Here is an 18,596-nt window from a genome sequence, read left to right on the forward strand (position 1 = left end):
TACGCCTCTCTCCCGGCGAGGGAAGCCAGCAGCTCCAGTTACAGTTCAACATGACAATTAACGAAGAATAATTATAATTACACCCCCCCCCCCACAGCCCTTTCTCTTCTGTTCATGTTTGCAGGCCGGAGCTTCAGGAGCTGCATGCTGATCTGCAGCGCCCCCTACCGTCCGATCACCTCAGTGTCTGCTGTCTACACCTGTTTATGCACCAGTTATTGTGCCATTGTGTCTGTGTCCTTTCTCTGTTCTTCATTCTCTGTTTTTTTTTCCTGGCCTCCAGCAGGAGAGTCCCCCCTTATGATCCAGGTCCTGGTCCAGGTTTATTCCCTCCTAAAGGGGAGTTTTTACCTGCCAGTGTTTATGTTATGCTTCCACCACCACGTGGGGTGAAATCAGTAGCCAGACTCTTCTCCTCCGTTGTTCCCCGATGGTGGAACGACCTACCAAACTGTCCGATCTGCAGGGTCTTTACCCACTTTTAAGAGCACAGCTCTTTAAGGAGCACTTCGGCATCTAGTAAGATGCATGGACTTCCGTCAAGATGGTGACTTAGACGTAGCTTTCTTATTTATAAAAGAAAAAAAAAAGATATTCTAGCACTGGTATAACAGCACCTGTGTCCAACTGGACTCAGCAGTCTGACCGGCACTTATCCAGCTGGACCCTCCTATGTGATTTTTATTGCTTGTGTTCTCATATGTAAGTCGCTTTGGATGAAAGCATCTGCTAAATGACAGTAGTAGTAGTAGTAGTAGTAGTAGTAGTAGTAGTAGTATGTAATAATTGCTTGGGGGTCATGTTCTGGGTCAAACTTTATTTATAAAGCACTTTTCATACATTATATGTAGCACAAAGTGCTTTCCATCTTTAAAAATTGTAAAAATTAAAAAGTTAATTCACACAAAACCCCACTCCCCCACATACACACAACATCATAATAATAAAACATTTTTAAAAAGGAGTCACACAGAGAGACCAGAGAGGAAACACCACCTTTCAGAGCCATCTGCATCGGGAAGGGGACGCCAACCCAGCCGTCCCACCAGGTGTCACCTCCACCCCAGGAGGGGCAAAGACGTCCAGCACTGCCGCACCAGGGCGTGGTGGACCCTCATGAAGGTCCAACGCAGCCAGAGCCAGCTGACGGCCCTGATGTAGAGGCTCCCACTGAGGACACACTGGAAATTAAGAACTAAAACTACAATAATATGGTAAAAACAGGATATAGTATGAAATGTAAAATAATAATGATAATCATTAGAGAAAAATTAAATAAGGCAAGGCAAGTTTATTTGTAGAGCACAATTCAACACAAGGTAAGGTCAAAGTGCTTTACATCAACATTAAAAGCGGCAAGACACAATTAAAACATAAATACCAAATAAAATGAAGTAAAATGGTAAGAAAAGAGGTCAAATAATAAAAAGCACAAGTTGTATAAAAAGTAAGGGCAGTAGAGTACAGCAGGTACATGTCATTCTTAAAATGGCAAGAATTACGTTTCTATACGGTCAAAACGTACAAAGACCGGGTCAAATACAGTATTATAAAAGTAATCTGTGCCGATTCGTGCGGTGAATCAAACCAATTTGACAATTCTACGTCACAATGCCTGCATTCAGGACTTATCCATAACTTCGTGTGGTTTTCAAAAAGTATTTAATTTAAGAGTATGCTTAAATAACAAATAAAATAATAAGAAAAGAGGTCAAATAATAAAAAGTAAAAAATAAGGGCAGTAGAGTCCAGCAGGTAAGTATTTAATTAAACGGTAATGTTTTTATCCTGATTTAAAGGATCTACAGTTGGAGCAGACCTCAGGTCTGCAGGAAGTTTGTTCCACCGGTGAGGAGCAGAATAACTGAACGCTGCCTCACCTTGCTTGGTTCTGGTTCTTGGGAACTACAACAAACCAGATCCAGATGAACCTCAGGGTGTTGTGAATTGTTTTATTATTAGGGATTTAAACAGATAATTCCTGTTTACTTAAAACTGTTAAATGTTAAAATGATGTTAAAAGTTAAAATATGTAAGATGCACTATTTACATTATTTACAGTTTATTTAAATTTAGTATTTACAGTTTATTTACAGCTATTTACAGTAAAGTGAACATGAACATAAACGTTAAATGGATTGTACTGAAAATACCCTATGTCCGGTTTCAAATGGAAATGCTTTTATTTTGAAGTCTACAGGAAATGGTCTAACGTGTGTTAACCGTTAGCTTTAGACTAACTGACTGCTGAAGATGTCGGAAAAAGATCGCTTTTCTCCCGTTTTTTGTAAGCTGCAACTTGTTTTGAGGAGAATAAATGTCCGATTTTAAAGCCACACGTTCCGGTTATTAAGAAGAAGCTTCTGCTCCACAACACAGAGTCTGGGAGCTTCATAGGAACTAACAGATCCAGCATGTATTTTGGTCCAAGACCATTCAGTGCTTTGTAGACCAGCAGTAATAAATAAAATAATAGATTAAAAAAAGTTTAGATAAAAATGAAATACGAGATAAAGTGATATTAAAAAAACTAAAAAAGTGTATCTTTTTTTTTTAAATATCAACTACAATGCGTAGTTAAAATTTGGCGGGGAGGCCTACGTGAGAGCCGCAGGGGCATCTGTGCCCTAGCATGTTTCAGTTGAAAATAAACAATGTTGTTGCCTAAAATCGGTTCATTCATTAAAAATGTTTTGTTTAATAAAGAACGAACATTTAATAAAGCCATGGTAAAAGTTGCTAGGGTGTTCCCCATAGGTGAGGCAGTTACCGTTTCTGGACAGATGGGACTTTTTTTTGTTTTAGTCCCACTTGAACAGCTCTGACCCTGATATGAGACACTATATAAATAAAATTGAATTGAAATTGAAAAACTTAATCCTGACTTATGTCTGACTTAAACCTGACAAGCTTGACTTATGTCTGACTTAAGCCTGATTCATGCCTGATTTGAGCCTGAGACCCCGTCCACACGTAGCCGGGTATCTTTAAATCCGAATATTTCCCCCCTCCGTTTATAAAAAAATTTGCATCCACATTACATCGTTTTTAAAAAAAAACCCTTCCACACATAACCGAAGATCTGCGTTTTCGACCACATTCATAAGCATTCTAACCTGTAGATCATCTGCGGCTCCCGGGGAAGCTGCACCTCTGCAGGCTCCGCGGCTCCTCCGCGGGCCCTACACCGTAGGGTGCGCGTCGCCGCGTACCATACGGCGTAGGCTCTGTGTCGGTGTAACGCAGTAAGCGGTGGTCAAGACCAGAGACCATTTATTTAATAAATAGCTTGGAGAACAGATGCTGGATCATCTGTAGTTCTGTAGAAAACAAAAGGCGCACGTCAGAGCAGATTTGTTGTTGTTTTGGCGCATAATGTGACGTTCGAAAACGCAAAACTCCGGTTGTGTGTGTCTACACGCATCTACATAAACGGAGTTTTCAAAAATCTTCACTTTGCCCGGAGTTTTTTTAAACCTTCGTTTATTTGCGTTTTTCGTGTGGATGACAGGTCAAAACGTAGGAAAATATTTCCGGTTTAGCAGATATCCGCAGATATCCGGCTACGTGTGGACGGGGTCTGAAGCTTGAGGAAACTCGTGCCTAACCTGAAGGTTGTAGTGGAGTGCGGTTGGAGTGGGACCCAGATGTAGGAGAGCAGGAGACAGGGGTTCCAAAAACATGTGATTTATTGTACTTAAACAAACAAAAGCGCTGCTGAGCAGGATACTAAAAAACAAGAGCTTAAACAAGAATCAAAAACTACAAAAACCTGATGTGGAAACACAGAGGGATGAAATAGTACGGACCAGCAGGGAGCAAGGGAAAGACAAGACTAGATATAGACCAGGGTTAACGAGACACAGGTGCAGACAATCAGGGCAGATGGGAAACAGGAAAGTCAAGGCACAACTCAAACACAAAGACACAGACTTCATAATAAAACAGCAACTATCAAAACCATAACAAAGGTGTTGTTATAACAAAACTTTGTGGCACAAACACCTAAGCTGCCGCTAGACAGGAATCTCTGTCTAGACTGGAGAATAAATTTTTCCCGCGGCCCTGATCAACATTTATTTGTGCCGACCTTAACCCTTCACAGCGGGGAGACGACCGCGTTCCCTTGGCGTGGAGTTGACAGGGAAGCTCAGTGAGTGAGTGTGGTTGGTGGTCTATACAAGGCTCTAGGGTTGCCACCTTTCAGAAATAGAAATAAGGGACGCCCCGATTTCAGCAGCGCAGGAGCCAAAAAAAAAGCCCCAAAACTTCTAAACTGCATAAAAATGTGTTTATTTTATATGAAAAACAAAATGCTTTGATTTAAAGTTTAAAGTGCTTTAATAGCATTGAACCATAGCCAACCATACTAGCAACTGAAATAGCCTCCTATGCTACTGTATGTCCACATCAGCCCAGATGTATAATATACAGGTGAAGAATATGGTGTAAAAGTTAATTTATTTCAATAATTCAACTAGAATATGGTGTAAAAGTTAATTTATTTCAATAATTCAACTAGAATATGGTGTAAAAGTTAACTTATTTCAATAATTCAACTAGAATATGGTGTAAAAGTTAATTTATTTCAATAATTCAACTAGAATATGGTGTAAAAGTTAACTTATTTCAATAATTCAACTAGAATATGGTGTAAAAGTTAACTTATTTCAATAATTCAACTAGAATATGGTGTAAAAGTTAATTTATTTCAATAATTCAACTAGAATATGGTGTAAAAGTTAACTTATTTCAATAATTCAACTACAATATGGTTTAAAATTTAATTTATTTCAATAATTCAACTACAATAGGGTGTAAAAGTTAACTTATTTCAATAATTCAACTAGAATATGGTGTACAAGTTAATTTATTTCAATAATTCAACTTAAAAGGTGAAACTAATATATTACCTAGTCTTATTACATGCAAAGCAAGATATGTTAAACCTTTATTTGTTATAATTTTGATGATGGAATTGTTTATTGATTTCATAAAATATTCTCTAATTTATTTTTTATTTGGGGTTTTCATAAACTGTGAGCCATAATCACCAAAATCATAACAAATAAAGGCTTGAAATATCTCACTTTGAATGTAGTGGGGAAATAATAGGCTATATTTGTTTCACCTTTAGTTAAATTTACTACGAATGACGTTTTGCAGTATATTCAACTTTTCCGACCTTCACCTGTATATTATGACATCAATAAATAAGAGCATAATATGTGTCTGTATTGGTTCAATACGGACATATATTATATATAATAATAATAACATATAAAGATATGGGCACAGAGCGCAGCAGGTCCTGTTGTCTCGACACAAAGATTTTGCTGGCCTTAATGTTTCCTGTGTTTTATTTTGTTCATTATTGTTAAATTGAGTGTTGATGTTATGATGTTATGGGGCGTTAATGAAAATACGGGACAAATCGCGTCCCGTATTACTTCAATACGGGACGCAACGTTTTTTTCTCAAATAAAGGACAATTCAGTATTTTACGGGACGGGTGGCAACCCTACAAGGCTCCTGCCTTCACCGGAACAGAGCTGGGATCAGCTCCAGCTGAGCCCCCTCATCGTGAACTGGAGTAAACGGGTGCAGAGAAGAACGCTCCAGTCCCCAGTGGTCAGTCAGGGAACTGCAGCTGGTATTGTTCCTGTGTTGGCTTTAACCTGGAAGTCGTGATGTTGGCGGAGGTTTGAGGCTTGGAGAAAGTCAAGGGAAGTGAGAGAAGTGAAAGAGTTCTCTTCCGGTTGGGTTTTAGCCTCAGCCTCTCCAGCACGGCCTCTTCAGTCTGCTGCCGTCGGTCTCCGGGCCAAATCCTGCAGCTCAAGGACAGTTTCTTCCACCAGACTCAACTCTTCTGTCACGCCACTACTACAGACTAGGGCGGCCCCTTCCTCTTATTTGCACTACCTCACCTGTTTATTTACTTATTGAAATACCATTTATTTCCTATTTTTAGTTCATCCTGTAAATACTCGAATGCCTTGATTTCTTTTTTATTGTAAGTGTCGATTGTTTATTTTATGTCTCATTTGCAGAGGTGGGTAGTAACGAGTTACATTTACTCCCTTACATTTACTTGAGTAAGTTTTGGGAAATGTTGTACTTTTAGGAGTAGTTTTGAATCACTATACTTTTTACTTTTACTTGAGTAGATTTGTGAAGAAGAAACTGTTCCTCTTACTCCGCTACATTAGGCTACGTTGAGCTGTTACTTTTCTTTTATCTCTTTTATCTGCGTACGCGTCAATCTCATGACATCACTGGTGATTCTTTGGGGAAAATGTTTGTTTTTGCATGTTTTGTCACATTTACACAGACTCAAACACACACAGAGTTTCTATGAGTTCATGAGCTTGTTCTAGTTCTGCCTGGTTAAAAAAGAAAAGTACAAAGGCTTGAAATTTTGAGTGTGTATTGTATGTTCTTAAACTTTTCTTCCATGTGACTTCATGCTGGTCTCTAATTGGTTACTCCGGCCGCAGCTCTCTGCGCCCGTGGCCAATCAGCGTGTTTTCTGTCATTCTTCATCCAATCTGATTGATTCATGAGCTGTCAATCAAAGTCAGACCAGAGGAAACGTTTATTCAAAAACATGAGCGGTCATGGGGAGCCAAGAGAAGGCGAGTTTCGCAACGTGGATATATTGTCATTAGATATTAGATATTAGATAGAGTTTTCGCAACGTGGAGATATTGTCATTAGAGTAATCCCTGGTTTTTCGCAGGGGTTACGTTCCAAAAAGAATTCGTGATAAGTGAAATTCTTTTTATAATTATTATAGAACTTCAAATTGCAGAGATCAGCACCGCCTCGCACGTATTCCACTGCTCTTCTGAGCCGCTGCATCCCGACTCTGCAGCGTCTTTTTCTCCTAAAGCCGCGGTGCAGGTGTGTTTTTTCAAGAGAAGAAAATAGTTATGGGTCGTTGTTGACGCTCTTTTTTTCATTCTGGGCAAAAAGATTCTTATAAACCGACATGCCACCATGGATTATATCTGAGAACTGTAATGAACGATTCATCAAAGTTCCCGTTCTTCAGCTGCTGCTGAAGCTCATTGGCCGTTCTCAGCTTGTTGCTAAGCAACCAACGTTATTGACACAGGAAGTGAAGAAGCGGGGAGACTGTTTAGAATGCAGAACACAAGGCACAATGCAAATCAATACAGTACCTGCTGAAATGAAGGCTAGAGGGGCATTAATGGGAGGATTTAAAATCATGTTTTTATTTAAAGTAACTAAAAAGTTACTTTTCATAGTAAAGCATTACTTTTTGGTCTAAGTAACTGAGTTACTAACTGAGTTACTGTTTAATGAAGTAACTAATAACGGTAACTAGTTAATATTTTTTAGTAAAGTTAGCACAACACTGATCCTAACCCTAATCCCCACTCGCCAGTGCGCCCCCCCAAAATGTTTTATCACCAGCCACCACTGTTCATCAGTCAGGGTATGATCTGCATAAGGATGGAAATGAGCCAGTGCCTCCAGGTAAAACTGCTCACGCTGAGTACTGGACCCCGTTCAACATGCTGATCCACCAGTGGGTGAGGAACAGTCTCAACAGCTATTCCAGCCATGGAATAATTTGGAAAATGAACTAAAACTATGCACTACTGTAACCAAATTCAAAAATAAGTTCAAAAATAAAATATTAATTAAATATAAAACATTGACATGGTAATATTATAATAATACCATGATAGTAGCAAATCGAAGCAAGTGTTTGCATGACCGCTCTCCGCGGTCGTTTAGCCGAGGAGTTGGTGAAGCAGCACCACATCATACCAGGTGCCCTGTGAGCCACTTGGGGCCTGATTTACTAAAGGTTTGCGTGCGTAAAAACGTGTGCAAACCTGACATCACCCGCAAACCAATGTGCGAGCTGATCTACTAACAGCGTGCAAAGAGGACTGCGCCTCTCAAATGAGCAAAATAGCACACGCTGTTCATTTAGTACTTTTGCCCTGATGAATAATCAATATGGGGCGTACCCACCAGAAAGTGCTAAATACTGGGAGGGGAAAATGCAAATAGGTTCATTTATCACACGCAATGAGATTTACCAAGCCTAAAAGTAATTGCGCGTTGTGATTGCGTCTGTATTTAATACGTTCGAAAGGAAGGTGCTAATCTGCCCAGCATTACGCACCGATGGCTGCTGTTATTGTGGCAAGGAGGCGACATCGCCAAAATCAAAGAATACGCAGAGAGAGAGTCTTTCGGACTTGTGTAAATTTGTTTGGAATGAATGAAAACCAGATAGTTGAAACATATCGACTATCTAGCGATTCCATCTTGGAGCTGTTGAATGGGTTAAGGGCTGATTTGAGGACTGGGGTGGGGATGGCTCATCTCGTGGTGAGGATTCTCCACATGCAAAATATTTTATTTGAATGTTAAATCGAGTATTATTCAGCAAAAGGTTGCCACAAGAGGCACATTAATTTTTTCATTTGTGATAATAAATAAATCACGTGTTTTCATGGAGAAAAATGTGTTTCTTATTGTGCGCCTATACCTTGTTCTGCAGTTGGCTCTAGCGTGTCATACCCCGGTATCCCAGTTATCTGCTCCTCGCAGAAGGTGAGCTGCACCTGCTGCTCAATGCTGGTTAGACGCATCTCTTCCGCAGGCCCTCCACCTGTCTTGTTTACCGAAGTTTTATTAAAGGCCACTTTTTCTTTAGTTCTTCGCCTTATATCTTGCCACCTTCTTTTAACCTCATCTGCCGTTCTTTTTGTCTTACTGCATTTATTCTATCGCAGATTTTCTCCCATATTGCGTTTCTTTTGGTAATGTTTACATTTCTTTGCTGTAGTTCATGAATGTGTTTATTTGCCTCTTCCACTAATATCTCTAACTCCAACCCGTCAAATTTCATTTTGCGCTTGCGACTATCCTGCTTCTCCCGCTTCCATCCAGACTCTCCATGGCGCAAACCGTAAGACACGCAACACCTCATTTAAATACTGCGGTTTGCGCCTGTTATCAATTGCGCAAGCATTCTTAGTTGATCACCCGCAAAACACACAACAACAGCACGTGCAAACTTTTTCAGTGCACACGCAATTTAGTACTCTTTATTTAGGATCTTAGTAAATCAGGCCCTGAGTATGTTAGAAAATTATTATTTTTTCTCTTTTTTACACACCCTACGCTTAACCTCTGCTCTCCGCGCTGTACAGTCTCTTGCCAAGAACCACTTAATTTATCACTTCTTGCAATTTATAGCATTTTTTTTTGTTTTGTTTTCATCTTTGTTTTTTTGTCTTTGCTTACTTGTTACTTGTCCAATATATCCATTCTTTTTCAATGTTTGAACCCAAATTATTAGTTTTGTTTTGTATAAAACCTCCTGAGTCGAGGTTCATAAAAGGGTAGGCATAATAAGCCTTGGCTTCAGCCAATACCTTTTTGGTGCCACTTAAAATATTGGACCTTTTTTTTATGTTGTACTATGTTGTATCCAAATGGACCGAAATAAAAAAACTCAAATCAAATCAAATCAACAACAAATCGGTTCCAGTTGAATGTTTTAGAACCGACAGATGCGGTTCCTTCAAGCTCTCGTTTTTATCAGATGTGTTTGAAAGTGACAGTCTGTCAGATCACGACTCAGCACCAGACTCTGGTGAACTTCCTCCCAGACCTCTGCAGAGCCGCTCACAGCGACCTGCGGTCGGTGTTAGTACAGAGGAAGTGGTTGCTGTGAAGCAGAGATGCCAGACGTTGCCGTGGCAACCAGTGGCGGGGAGGTCATGTGACCTCAGCACCTTGTATCATCAGAGAAACCATACACACACACACACACACACACACACACACACACACACACACAGGTCCAGTCTTTCCAGATTAAATGTGCAGAACAACATCACATGTTCCTTTTTTCGTTTTGGGGATGAACTTTATTCATAAATTAGATACATACAACAAATTCTATTAATGAAACATTCACATCTGCAAAAGCAAAATGACATCTTCAAAACTATAAGTTAAAGTAGTAAAATGCAAGCGTGAAGAACAGCAACAGGGCAGATTGTCATCACATGGCCGTCACTTTGTCTTGATTTTGTTCCTCCATTCCCGCGTACTGAACACCTGGAAGACAGGACATGGGGGTCTTTGAGTCTCAGATCCAACACCTGAGTCTAGACAAGCTGATCAATCGGGAGTAACTCTGGATCATCCTCCAACAACCACACAAGTAACTCTCAGGAAACAGCTGGTCTTTATTCCCACTTTGAAGGTTTTCTTTCAACACAAAACAACCTTTAATAAAGTGACTGCCTGGAAAAACCTCCAGCACCACTGCCCCATCTCCAAGTGCCAGTTTTGAAGCATTTTGCACAAATTGTGCAAAGTCAATATATATAAATATATATATATATATATATATATATATATATATATATATATATATATATATATATATATATATATATATATATCTACAACCTCAAATTAAAATAATGCAGGTAAAACAAAACAGTGTTGATTACATTTACTTTGACTTCTTTCCTCTTTTTGGACACTTTGAATTCAAGATGTTTCAGGCCTTTTTCTAATAAAACTTTATTTTTCTTTCTTGTTATCGCTTTCGAAAATCTTTTTCTTTTTGTATTTAGGACTCCAATACGCTCCAAGAAAAGTTTGCATAGCTAAGGTTTACCAGCGTGTAATATTATCATTCCTTCTAACGACTTTAAACAGGTGTTCTGATGTTGAGGGAACCAGTGATGAAGAGTATCAGGTTTGTTTTTGTACTGCTTCATTCACCAACAGCTGATAGTAATGAGGTTTCTTCAGAACAGTCGAGGGTCTGCTACGGCCAATCTTGTTCAGTTTATACATGCAACCCTTGTGAAGTATTATCCAGAATCACAACATCAATGTTCATTGCTATGCTGATGATACGCAGCTGTATTTGTCTATGAAGCCAGATGAAACAGAACCGTTAGCTAGTAGTTATTATTTTTGGTCCAAAGCATCTCAGGAAGGGATTAGATGGTGTTGTGATGGCCTCCAGTACAACTCTCCAAATCCCTTTGAGTTATTTTGATCAGGATTTGTGGTTCAAACAGGATATTAATCAGGTTTGTAAAACAATGTTTTTCCATCTCCGTAATATCAAAGATTAGGAACATCTTCTCAAAAACGAATTCATGCGTTTGTATCTTCTAGACTAGATTACTGTAATGTTTTATTAGCAGGATGTCAAAGTAATTCTCTGAATATTCTCCAGCTGATCGAAAATGCAGCAGTGCGAGTGCTGACAGGAACTTCAAACTTTAGTGTTAAGTAAAACCTCCAGTTAGTGTTAGTAAACCTCTAGTTAGTGTTAATAAACCTGTAGTTAGTGTTAGTAAACCTCTAGTTAGTGTTAGTAAACCTCTAGTTAGTGTTAGTAAACCTCTAGTTAGTGTTAGTAAACCTCTAGTTAGTGTTAAGTAAAACCTCTAGTTAGTGTTAGTAAACCTCTAGTTAGTGTTAATAAACCTGTAGTTAGTGTTAGTAAACCTCTAGTTAGTGTTAGTAAACCTCTAGTTAGTGTTTAGTAAACCTCTAGTTAGTGTTTGTAAACCTCTAGTTAGTGTTTAGTAAACCTCTAGTTAGTGTTAATAAACCTGTAGTTAGTGTTAGTAAACCTCTAGTTAGTGTTAGTAAACCTCTAGTTAGTGTTTAGTAAACCTCTAGTTAGTGTTTAGTAAACCTCTAGTTAGTGTTAGTAAACCTCTAGTTAGTGTTTAGTAAACCTCTAGTTAGTGTTAGTAAACCTCTAGTTAGTTAGTGTTTAGTAAACCTCTAGTTAGTGTTTAGTAAACCTCTAGTTAGTGTTAGTAAACCTCTAGTTAGTGTAAACTCTCCCATAAAGCTTTGTAAAGTTCTTCCTGACAGCTTCTAGGAAGCATTTGAATTTAGTCTCAAATGGTTGAGGAGTTGCAGTGATGACTTTGTGCTACCGTAACAGACCACACATTTGTCTGTAGCCATCTCCTCTTCTTCCCAATGCTGTTTAAACTTTCTCTTTGGTGTGAAATGTTGCAGAGTTATGGCAGTTTAAAGAGCGCTTGTAAAACGGGCATGCTGGCGGTACATAAAAGGCGTTTCCAGGATGACGGGACAGAACAACCTCTGAAAGTCTTCATCACCGTGACATGGAAACCTTACAGTGTGGTAAAAGCTTTTCTCTTAAAATATTTTGGGTTTATGCAGTCTGCAAAGATGTCAAAGTCAAAGTAAATATAGGATTAACTGTTTTTTCTTCTGTATCGGCCCATGTTTGTCTGATCTGAGGTTGTATTTACCTGGAAACAACTTTAGCGCTACCGTTAAGAGCTCCAGAAGTGGGACACAGTGAGCTTGTTTGTCCAGTTATAGGACATCTGTCCTGAGGGGTGTTCAACTTGTCTGCTCTTCCTGCATCTAATCTTATTTCCTGGAGCTTACTGAAGCACAGTTCTCTGCTGGCGAGTCATTCTTACCTGTTGATTTCATGCTGAGTTTTGCCTCCCATCCCTTTTGTTTCCTGCGGGGAGAACAAACTGAGGTGAGACCTTCATGTCTGTGCAGGTAAGAAGCGTCAGCCAATCCGGCTGATTCACAATATATCCGAGTCTGACAGAGGCAGGTACTCGTTTACGTTCTGCCTCACAGCAACAAACACAGTGCACACAGTGCTAGCATACTTCCTGGCAGTTTCTGGGTGTAGAAAGAGTTGGAACTCACTTGGCTTTGTTTTTGCAAACACACACGATGCTGGTAATGATGGCAGTGACCGCAACCGACACCAAGACGGCAATCAAAATGATCCACTTGGTTTCTGAAACGAAAAATCAAATCGTGTACATGTGAGAAATCCAGCCGTGTCCATCGCTTCAGTCTGATGTCTACAATATCAACATTCATTTATTCAGAGGAACAGCAGCAGCTGATCCAGCAGCTCGTACCTAAGCCTTCGGGTGGTGTGGTCTTCTCCATCTCACAGTTGAAGCCCTCAAAGCCCTCTGGACATTGGCAGGTGTAGCTGTCACTGCTAGCCTCCGTGCAGGTTCCTCCGTTCTGGCAGGGGGAACTGAGGCAGGGGCTCGCTGCAACATAACACACCAGCTACATTACAGTCTTACAGTTTCAACAGCTCACTGGTTCCCAGCAGCCAGAGTCTGAGATTCAGGAGGGACATGATGCTTCACTCAGCTTCAAAATGGAGTTGAGAGAACTACTTCTTTTTGTTGCAGTGTATTGACTATTTGGTCTTCATCAGAGTTTCGGTCAGATTTCTCTGATTTGTTTTGTTTTTAATCTCGTTGCTGAGTACAGATAGATCGTTATAGCAGGTGACGTTCATGTAGATGCTGAAAGTCAACCTGAAAATCATACTGACTACGTTTACATGCAGTCAAAATTTGGGTTATTGCTAATATTCCGGTTACTGAAACATTCGGAATATTCGTTTACATGGTGATTAATCATTCAGGATATCTGGATCAAACCAGCGACGCGCGGAGAACATGATGACGCAATTACCGTAATTTCGGTTTCTTCTTCCTGTGTCCAAATTCAAAACAAATGCTGCTTTGCGCAACTTTTCGCTCACCTTCTTGTAAATCTCGCTATCCCGGTACTTTCTACCGTCTACAAATGCAGAAATGTTCATATCCTTCATTACATTTATGAAGTGATTAGTCTCCTCCTGGTCTTGCGTTTCTCCGTGTTTATAAGAACTTCCTGGACTCAAAAGACCAGGATTCCTTGCGAACAGAGCATGTGCAGAAAACAAATTCATGTTCCGTTTGATCGGGATATTCCGTTTGGCGTTTTCATGACCCAATATTCGGGTTTTAAAAGGAGTAACCCAGGGGTCATATTCAGGTTTTTAAAAACCGGAATATGAGCAAATTCGGGTTATTCAAAGGGGTAATTGGTGTTTACATGGCCGTGCAAATTCGGGTTATTGCCAATATTCGGGTTTTAAAAGGGTTATTGACTGCATGTAAACGCAGCCTTTGTGTTGCGCTCAAAGGGGTTTTCTCAGAATGTGCACGAACCTTGTCGCCGTCTCCTTCATACCTTGATCTAGTCCTGACATATGAAATATAAGTGAACAACTAACGTCATTTCCTCACAACCTCAGAAGGTGAACACACACCTCTGAAACAGTCCCGTCTGAAGTCGAAGATGGTGCAGATGAAGCCTTCCTGGCAGCTCTTGGGTTGACACGCAGCACCGGTGGCCGTACATTGACAGGACTGAGAACAGTCTTCAGTCACAAAATTCTCGTTGAGCTGTAGGATGGAGAGGGGAGGGTGAGCTGAGGCAGTGACAAACACACCCACACGGACACACACAGACATCGCTGCCTTAATGATCTCATCTCACCATGTAGTATCTGTTGAGGAAGGTGCATCCACACTCTGTGAACGGCACGCAACTACCCTCGCTCATGACAAAGCCTGGCGCGCACTGGCAGCCTTCTACACAGGAAGTGGTGTCACAGTCGGAGGGTGCTGCCATGTCCGCGCAGGAAGAGGGGCAAGGTGACATGCAGAGGCTGTAGGTGCTGTTGGCACCACAGACGAGGCCTACAAGACAAATGATGACAATACCTGCAGTTAAGTCAACTGTCATGGTCATGGTTTCAATCTGCTCTGCAGTGATTGGCTAATACAGAACCCGTCCCACTGAGTTTGGTACAGGGAGTCAGGAGTAAGACAAAAACATCATAAAGGCTTATTGTCAGCATTCATGGTTCCAGGCAACCTGATCCCGAGTAGGGGTTTTCAGTCCAACATCATTAGTCTTACATTGTTAGTCCAACATCGTTGGTCCAACATCGTTAGTTCTACATCGTTACTCCAACATCGTGAGTCTTACATCGTTAGTCCTACATTATGAATCCAATATCGTTAGTTCTACATCATTAGTTCAACATTGTGAATCCAACATCGTCGGTCCTACAGCGTTAGTCTTACCTCGTTGGTCCTACATCGTCAGTCCAATATCGTCAGTCCTAAATCGTCAGTCTAATATCGTTGGTCCAACATCGTTAGTCCTACATCGTTAATCGTACATCGTTAGTCCAACTTCGTTGATCCAACTTCGTTGGTCCAACATTGTGAGTCCTACATCACTAGTCCTACATTGTGAGTCTTACATCGTTAGTCCTACATCGTGAATCCAATATCGTTGGTCCAACATCGTTAGTCGTACATTGTTAGTCCAACATCATTGGTCCACCATCGTTAGTTCTACATCATTAGTTCAACATTGTGAAACCAACATTGTTTGTCCTAAATCATCAGTCCAATATCGTTGGTCTTACATCGTTAGTCCTACATTGTTAGTACCACATCCAACATCATCTTACCACAGCCCAGCTTCTGCCTCCACTCTCCTATTTTCACGCCGGCTTCCTGGCAGGCTACAATGTACGCCTCATAACTGCCGCAGCGCAGCTCTTCACTGCCTTCTTCAGCACACAGGTCAAACACACAGTCGCTGAAAACACACAGATGATACACACACAGGTCAAACACAACCACTGACAACACACATCCTGGGTAAATCTGGTATGTCGTTGAGCATGTCCTGGAAAGAATACGTAGTTGGGGTAATGGATGCAACATTCACTGGAACATTCAGGAGAACCAGAGAGACAAACTCATCTCCGATGATGTCAATGGTGTTTTCTTCGCCATGACTTTATTCCAGATGTGGACCACAGATGAACCCCATTCCAGTAAAAACAGTTAGTTTATTGTTGCTTTGTCCTTTTACCTGATCACTCTGGCTGCCTTTTTATTCGTTGGTTTGTTGTACAACTCTGAATGTCTCCTTGGTTTTCTTCCAACTAAACAAAAATGATTACTTGTGAATTTATAACCAATCTTTCCTTTGTTCCACACTGGTCTCGCTTGAATTTAAGGGGGACCCAGACAGGAAACCCATTTTGGGCCACTGATCACCCATTTACCTGATCAGAGCAACTCACACGGGGACGGACGGACATATTTCAGACCATTTACATCTCAGATTGCCTACTCGTACAAATGTTGGCTGTGCAATCATTAAATGGTTGTAGGTAATGCCTTAATGTACTAAAACATGGTGTTTATTTCTGTAGTAAAGTTGGAGGTCAGTGGTCTGACTCACTTTTAAAGCCCCTAGTGGAGAGCAGAGGAACTGCAGATTTTCCTACTATCAGCCTGGATTAATGTGGTGATGTTATACAGAGGTGTCAAGTAACTAAGTACAAATACTTCGTTACCTTACTTAAGTAGAAATTTTGGTTATCTATACTTCACTGGAGTAATTATTTTTCAGACGACTTTTTACTTTTACTCCTTACATTTCCTTACTTACTCCTTACCTAACTTACATTTTCACGCAATTATCTGTACTTTTTACTCCTTACATTTCAAAAACAGCCTCGTTACTCTATTTCATTTCGGCCTTTAAAAAAAACTATCCAGTTAAATTGCTCCATCCAGATAGAGTGAATTTGGTTGTGGTTGTTTCAGATGTTCTTGTCCAGTTTTGTTCTTACATCCGTTCCCTCAGATTCCTGCAACTAAACTTGGATGTACATTCCAATAAAGGTTAGGATAAATGATAACATGCCTCTGAAGTTTGACTTTTTTCACCATTACAATACTTATAGGCAACTAGTCATCATATCTCCTGCTCTCTGAAACACATGTTAATGCTCAATAGTACACATATATGGTTCTTTAATATATTTGCATTATACTAAGATGCATTCATTTTCAATGGCTTTTGTCCTTAATGGCTTTTTTCCCCCTTACATTACTTTTACTTGAGTAAAAAACTTTATTTTTAAACTCTAGTATCTATACTTCTACCTGAGTAATGAATGTGAATACTTTTGACACCTCTGCCTACTACCAGCATGGATTCATGTGGTGATGTGATATGGTTTTCCAAGCGTTCGATATACCCACGCAGACGGAGATTGTGAGTAAACTGAGGTCCCGATGAGGTGACACAAACAAGAACACACACAAACACACACACACACACACACACACACACACACACACACACACTCTGTCAGCTGACTCACTCCTGGTAGGTTTTGGGTGGCAGGATGGCGTGGCAGGCAGCGAAGGGCCCCGCTGGGTCTGACAGCGCTCCACACTTTCTGCCGCTGTTGTAGTCGTTGAGCTGGGCGCTGGAGCAGTCCGACGTCTCAAAGCCTGAATCTGGATCCGTCTCCAGGTCCCGCCTGCAGACAGGGCCACAGAGGGGAAAGAGCAAAAGCATGAATGATACCGGTCCCAGCTGCGTTCTCGGCGTTGAAGAGTGCATCACCATGGCGATGAAACCCCATGTGTGGAGCAGGTGAGGTTTCCAGAGAACAGATGAACACATGTAAAAGCTCCTCAAACCCATCGCAGGTCCAATTCCAGCACCACAGCTGCTTCGTTCATTCTTTGTCATTAACACGCTGAACTTCAGGCTGTTGTTGGAGATTCTTGTCATCTTTAAAAATGTTTTTGTTTTCTCGTCATATTACGACTTTATTGTCATAATATTACAACTTTATTTTATTACGACTTTATTCTCGCAACATTGTGACTTTATTCTCGTAATTTTGTGACTTTTTTTCTCGTTATTTCCAATTTCTTTTTTTTGTCTTGGTTTGGCCCGAATACTCCGTCGTAAAAAACAGTGTTTATAGTGAAGTAATAAAAATAATGCAGAAAATATATTTGATATAATGCCAACATGTGCCTTTGACCCAGAGTTGATTTTGTTTAAATGATAATAAAAGGGGAACAGTTTCCCAGTCATGTTCCATTCAGTCTATTTGAAAATGCTTCCCTGCTTTGATATAAATGACCAGTTTTAAGGAAGTTATCTAATTATGGATAACCTGTGAGAGATGTGTAGGAGCTAGGGCACTGTCTTACGTCTGTAATTGTTCCCGTGAGTTGAACCCACTATGGAAATCAGCACCAAAAAAATAAATGAAAACATTAAGTGTTTTTGAAATAGTACAAAAAAGGAGCTAAAACTGCAAACGGTGATCATTGTTTTCCAAGCAGAGTCAACGCAGGAGGCTGAATGGCTCCAGCAGCACCCACCCCCACCCCTCACCCCAGCTGTATCTTCAGGTCACTGCTGTAAATCATTCAAATGACCTCAGACTTATTATTCCATCACTGAAGGCAAACCAGATGTCTCTCTTAGAGTCATAACTATGGAAAGAAAACAAATTCTTCCCTGAAGTCCTATGAACTCGTTCAGCAGTCGAAGCCAGAATGTTCAAGGTGAGCAAGGACAGAGAGGGTTTGTGCAGAAACAGAAGATACCCGGGCTGCCGTCTCACCTGTGGACATGGACACTGAGCGGACGCTGGTACACCATCGGTTCATCAGCTCGAGTGTTGAAGACCCTCCAACTGTCTCCAAACTCGTTCAGATTCCTGACCACCGTCCCGTCGGGTTTCATGTACTCGTTCCTGGAGAGGCCGTCGTAGTTCCCACACAGTCCCCTGACGGAGTGCCTGTAGGTGCTGGGAAGGGTGATCTCTGTCGGACAAACAACAAGAGATGCTT

At 40.6% G+C, this 18,596-nt stretch overlaps 1 protein-coding gene across 1 annotated transcript in view; it reads right to left on the reverse strand.

Annotated features, from left to right (window-relative positions):
- Positions 1 to 9,900: 9,900 nt before the first annotated feature.
- The window catches only part of zanl (zonadhesin, like), a 63,820-nt gene continuing 55,124 nt past the window's right edge, over positions 9,901 to 18,596 (reverse strand). Inside the window, exons 80-88 of the mRNA XM_061710706.1 lie at positions 18,368 to 18,569; positions 17,099 to 17,260; positions 15,383 to 15,513; positions 14,395 to 14,597; positions 14,165 to 14,300; positions 12,966 to 13,106; positions 12,745 to 12,838; positions 12,501 to 12,544; positions 9,901 to 10,116 (exon numbers count right to left, since the gene is read on the reverse strand). Coding sequence (XP_061566690.1) covers positions 10,061 to 10,116; positions 12,501 to 12,544; positions 12,745 to 12,838; positions 12,966 to 13,106; positions 14,165 to 14,300; positions 14,395 to 14,597; positions 15,383 to 15,513; positions 17,099 to 17,260; positions 18,368 to 18,569 — 1,169 coding nt within the window. The 3' untranslated portion in view covers positions 9,901 to 10,060. The remainder of the gene's footprint in view (positions 10,117 to 12,500; positions 12,545 to 12,744; positions 12,839 to 12,965; positions 13,107 to 14,164; positions 14,301 to 14,394; positions 14,598 to 15,382; positions 15,514 to 17,098; positions 17,261 to 18,367; positions 18,570 to 18,596) is intronic.

Source organism: Cololabis saira, chromosome 20, assembly GCF_033807715.1.
Source record: "Cololabis saira isolate AMF1-May2022 chromosome 20, fColSai1.1, whole genome shotgun sequence".
Classification (NCBI taxonomy): domain Eukaryota; kingdom Metazoa; phylum Chordata; class Actinopteri; order Beloniformes; family Belonidae; genus Cololabis; species Cololabis saira.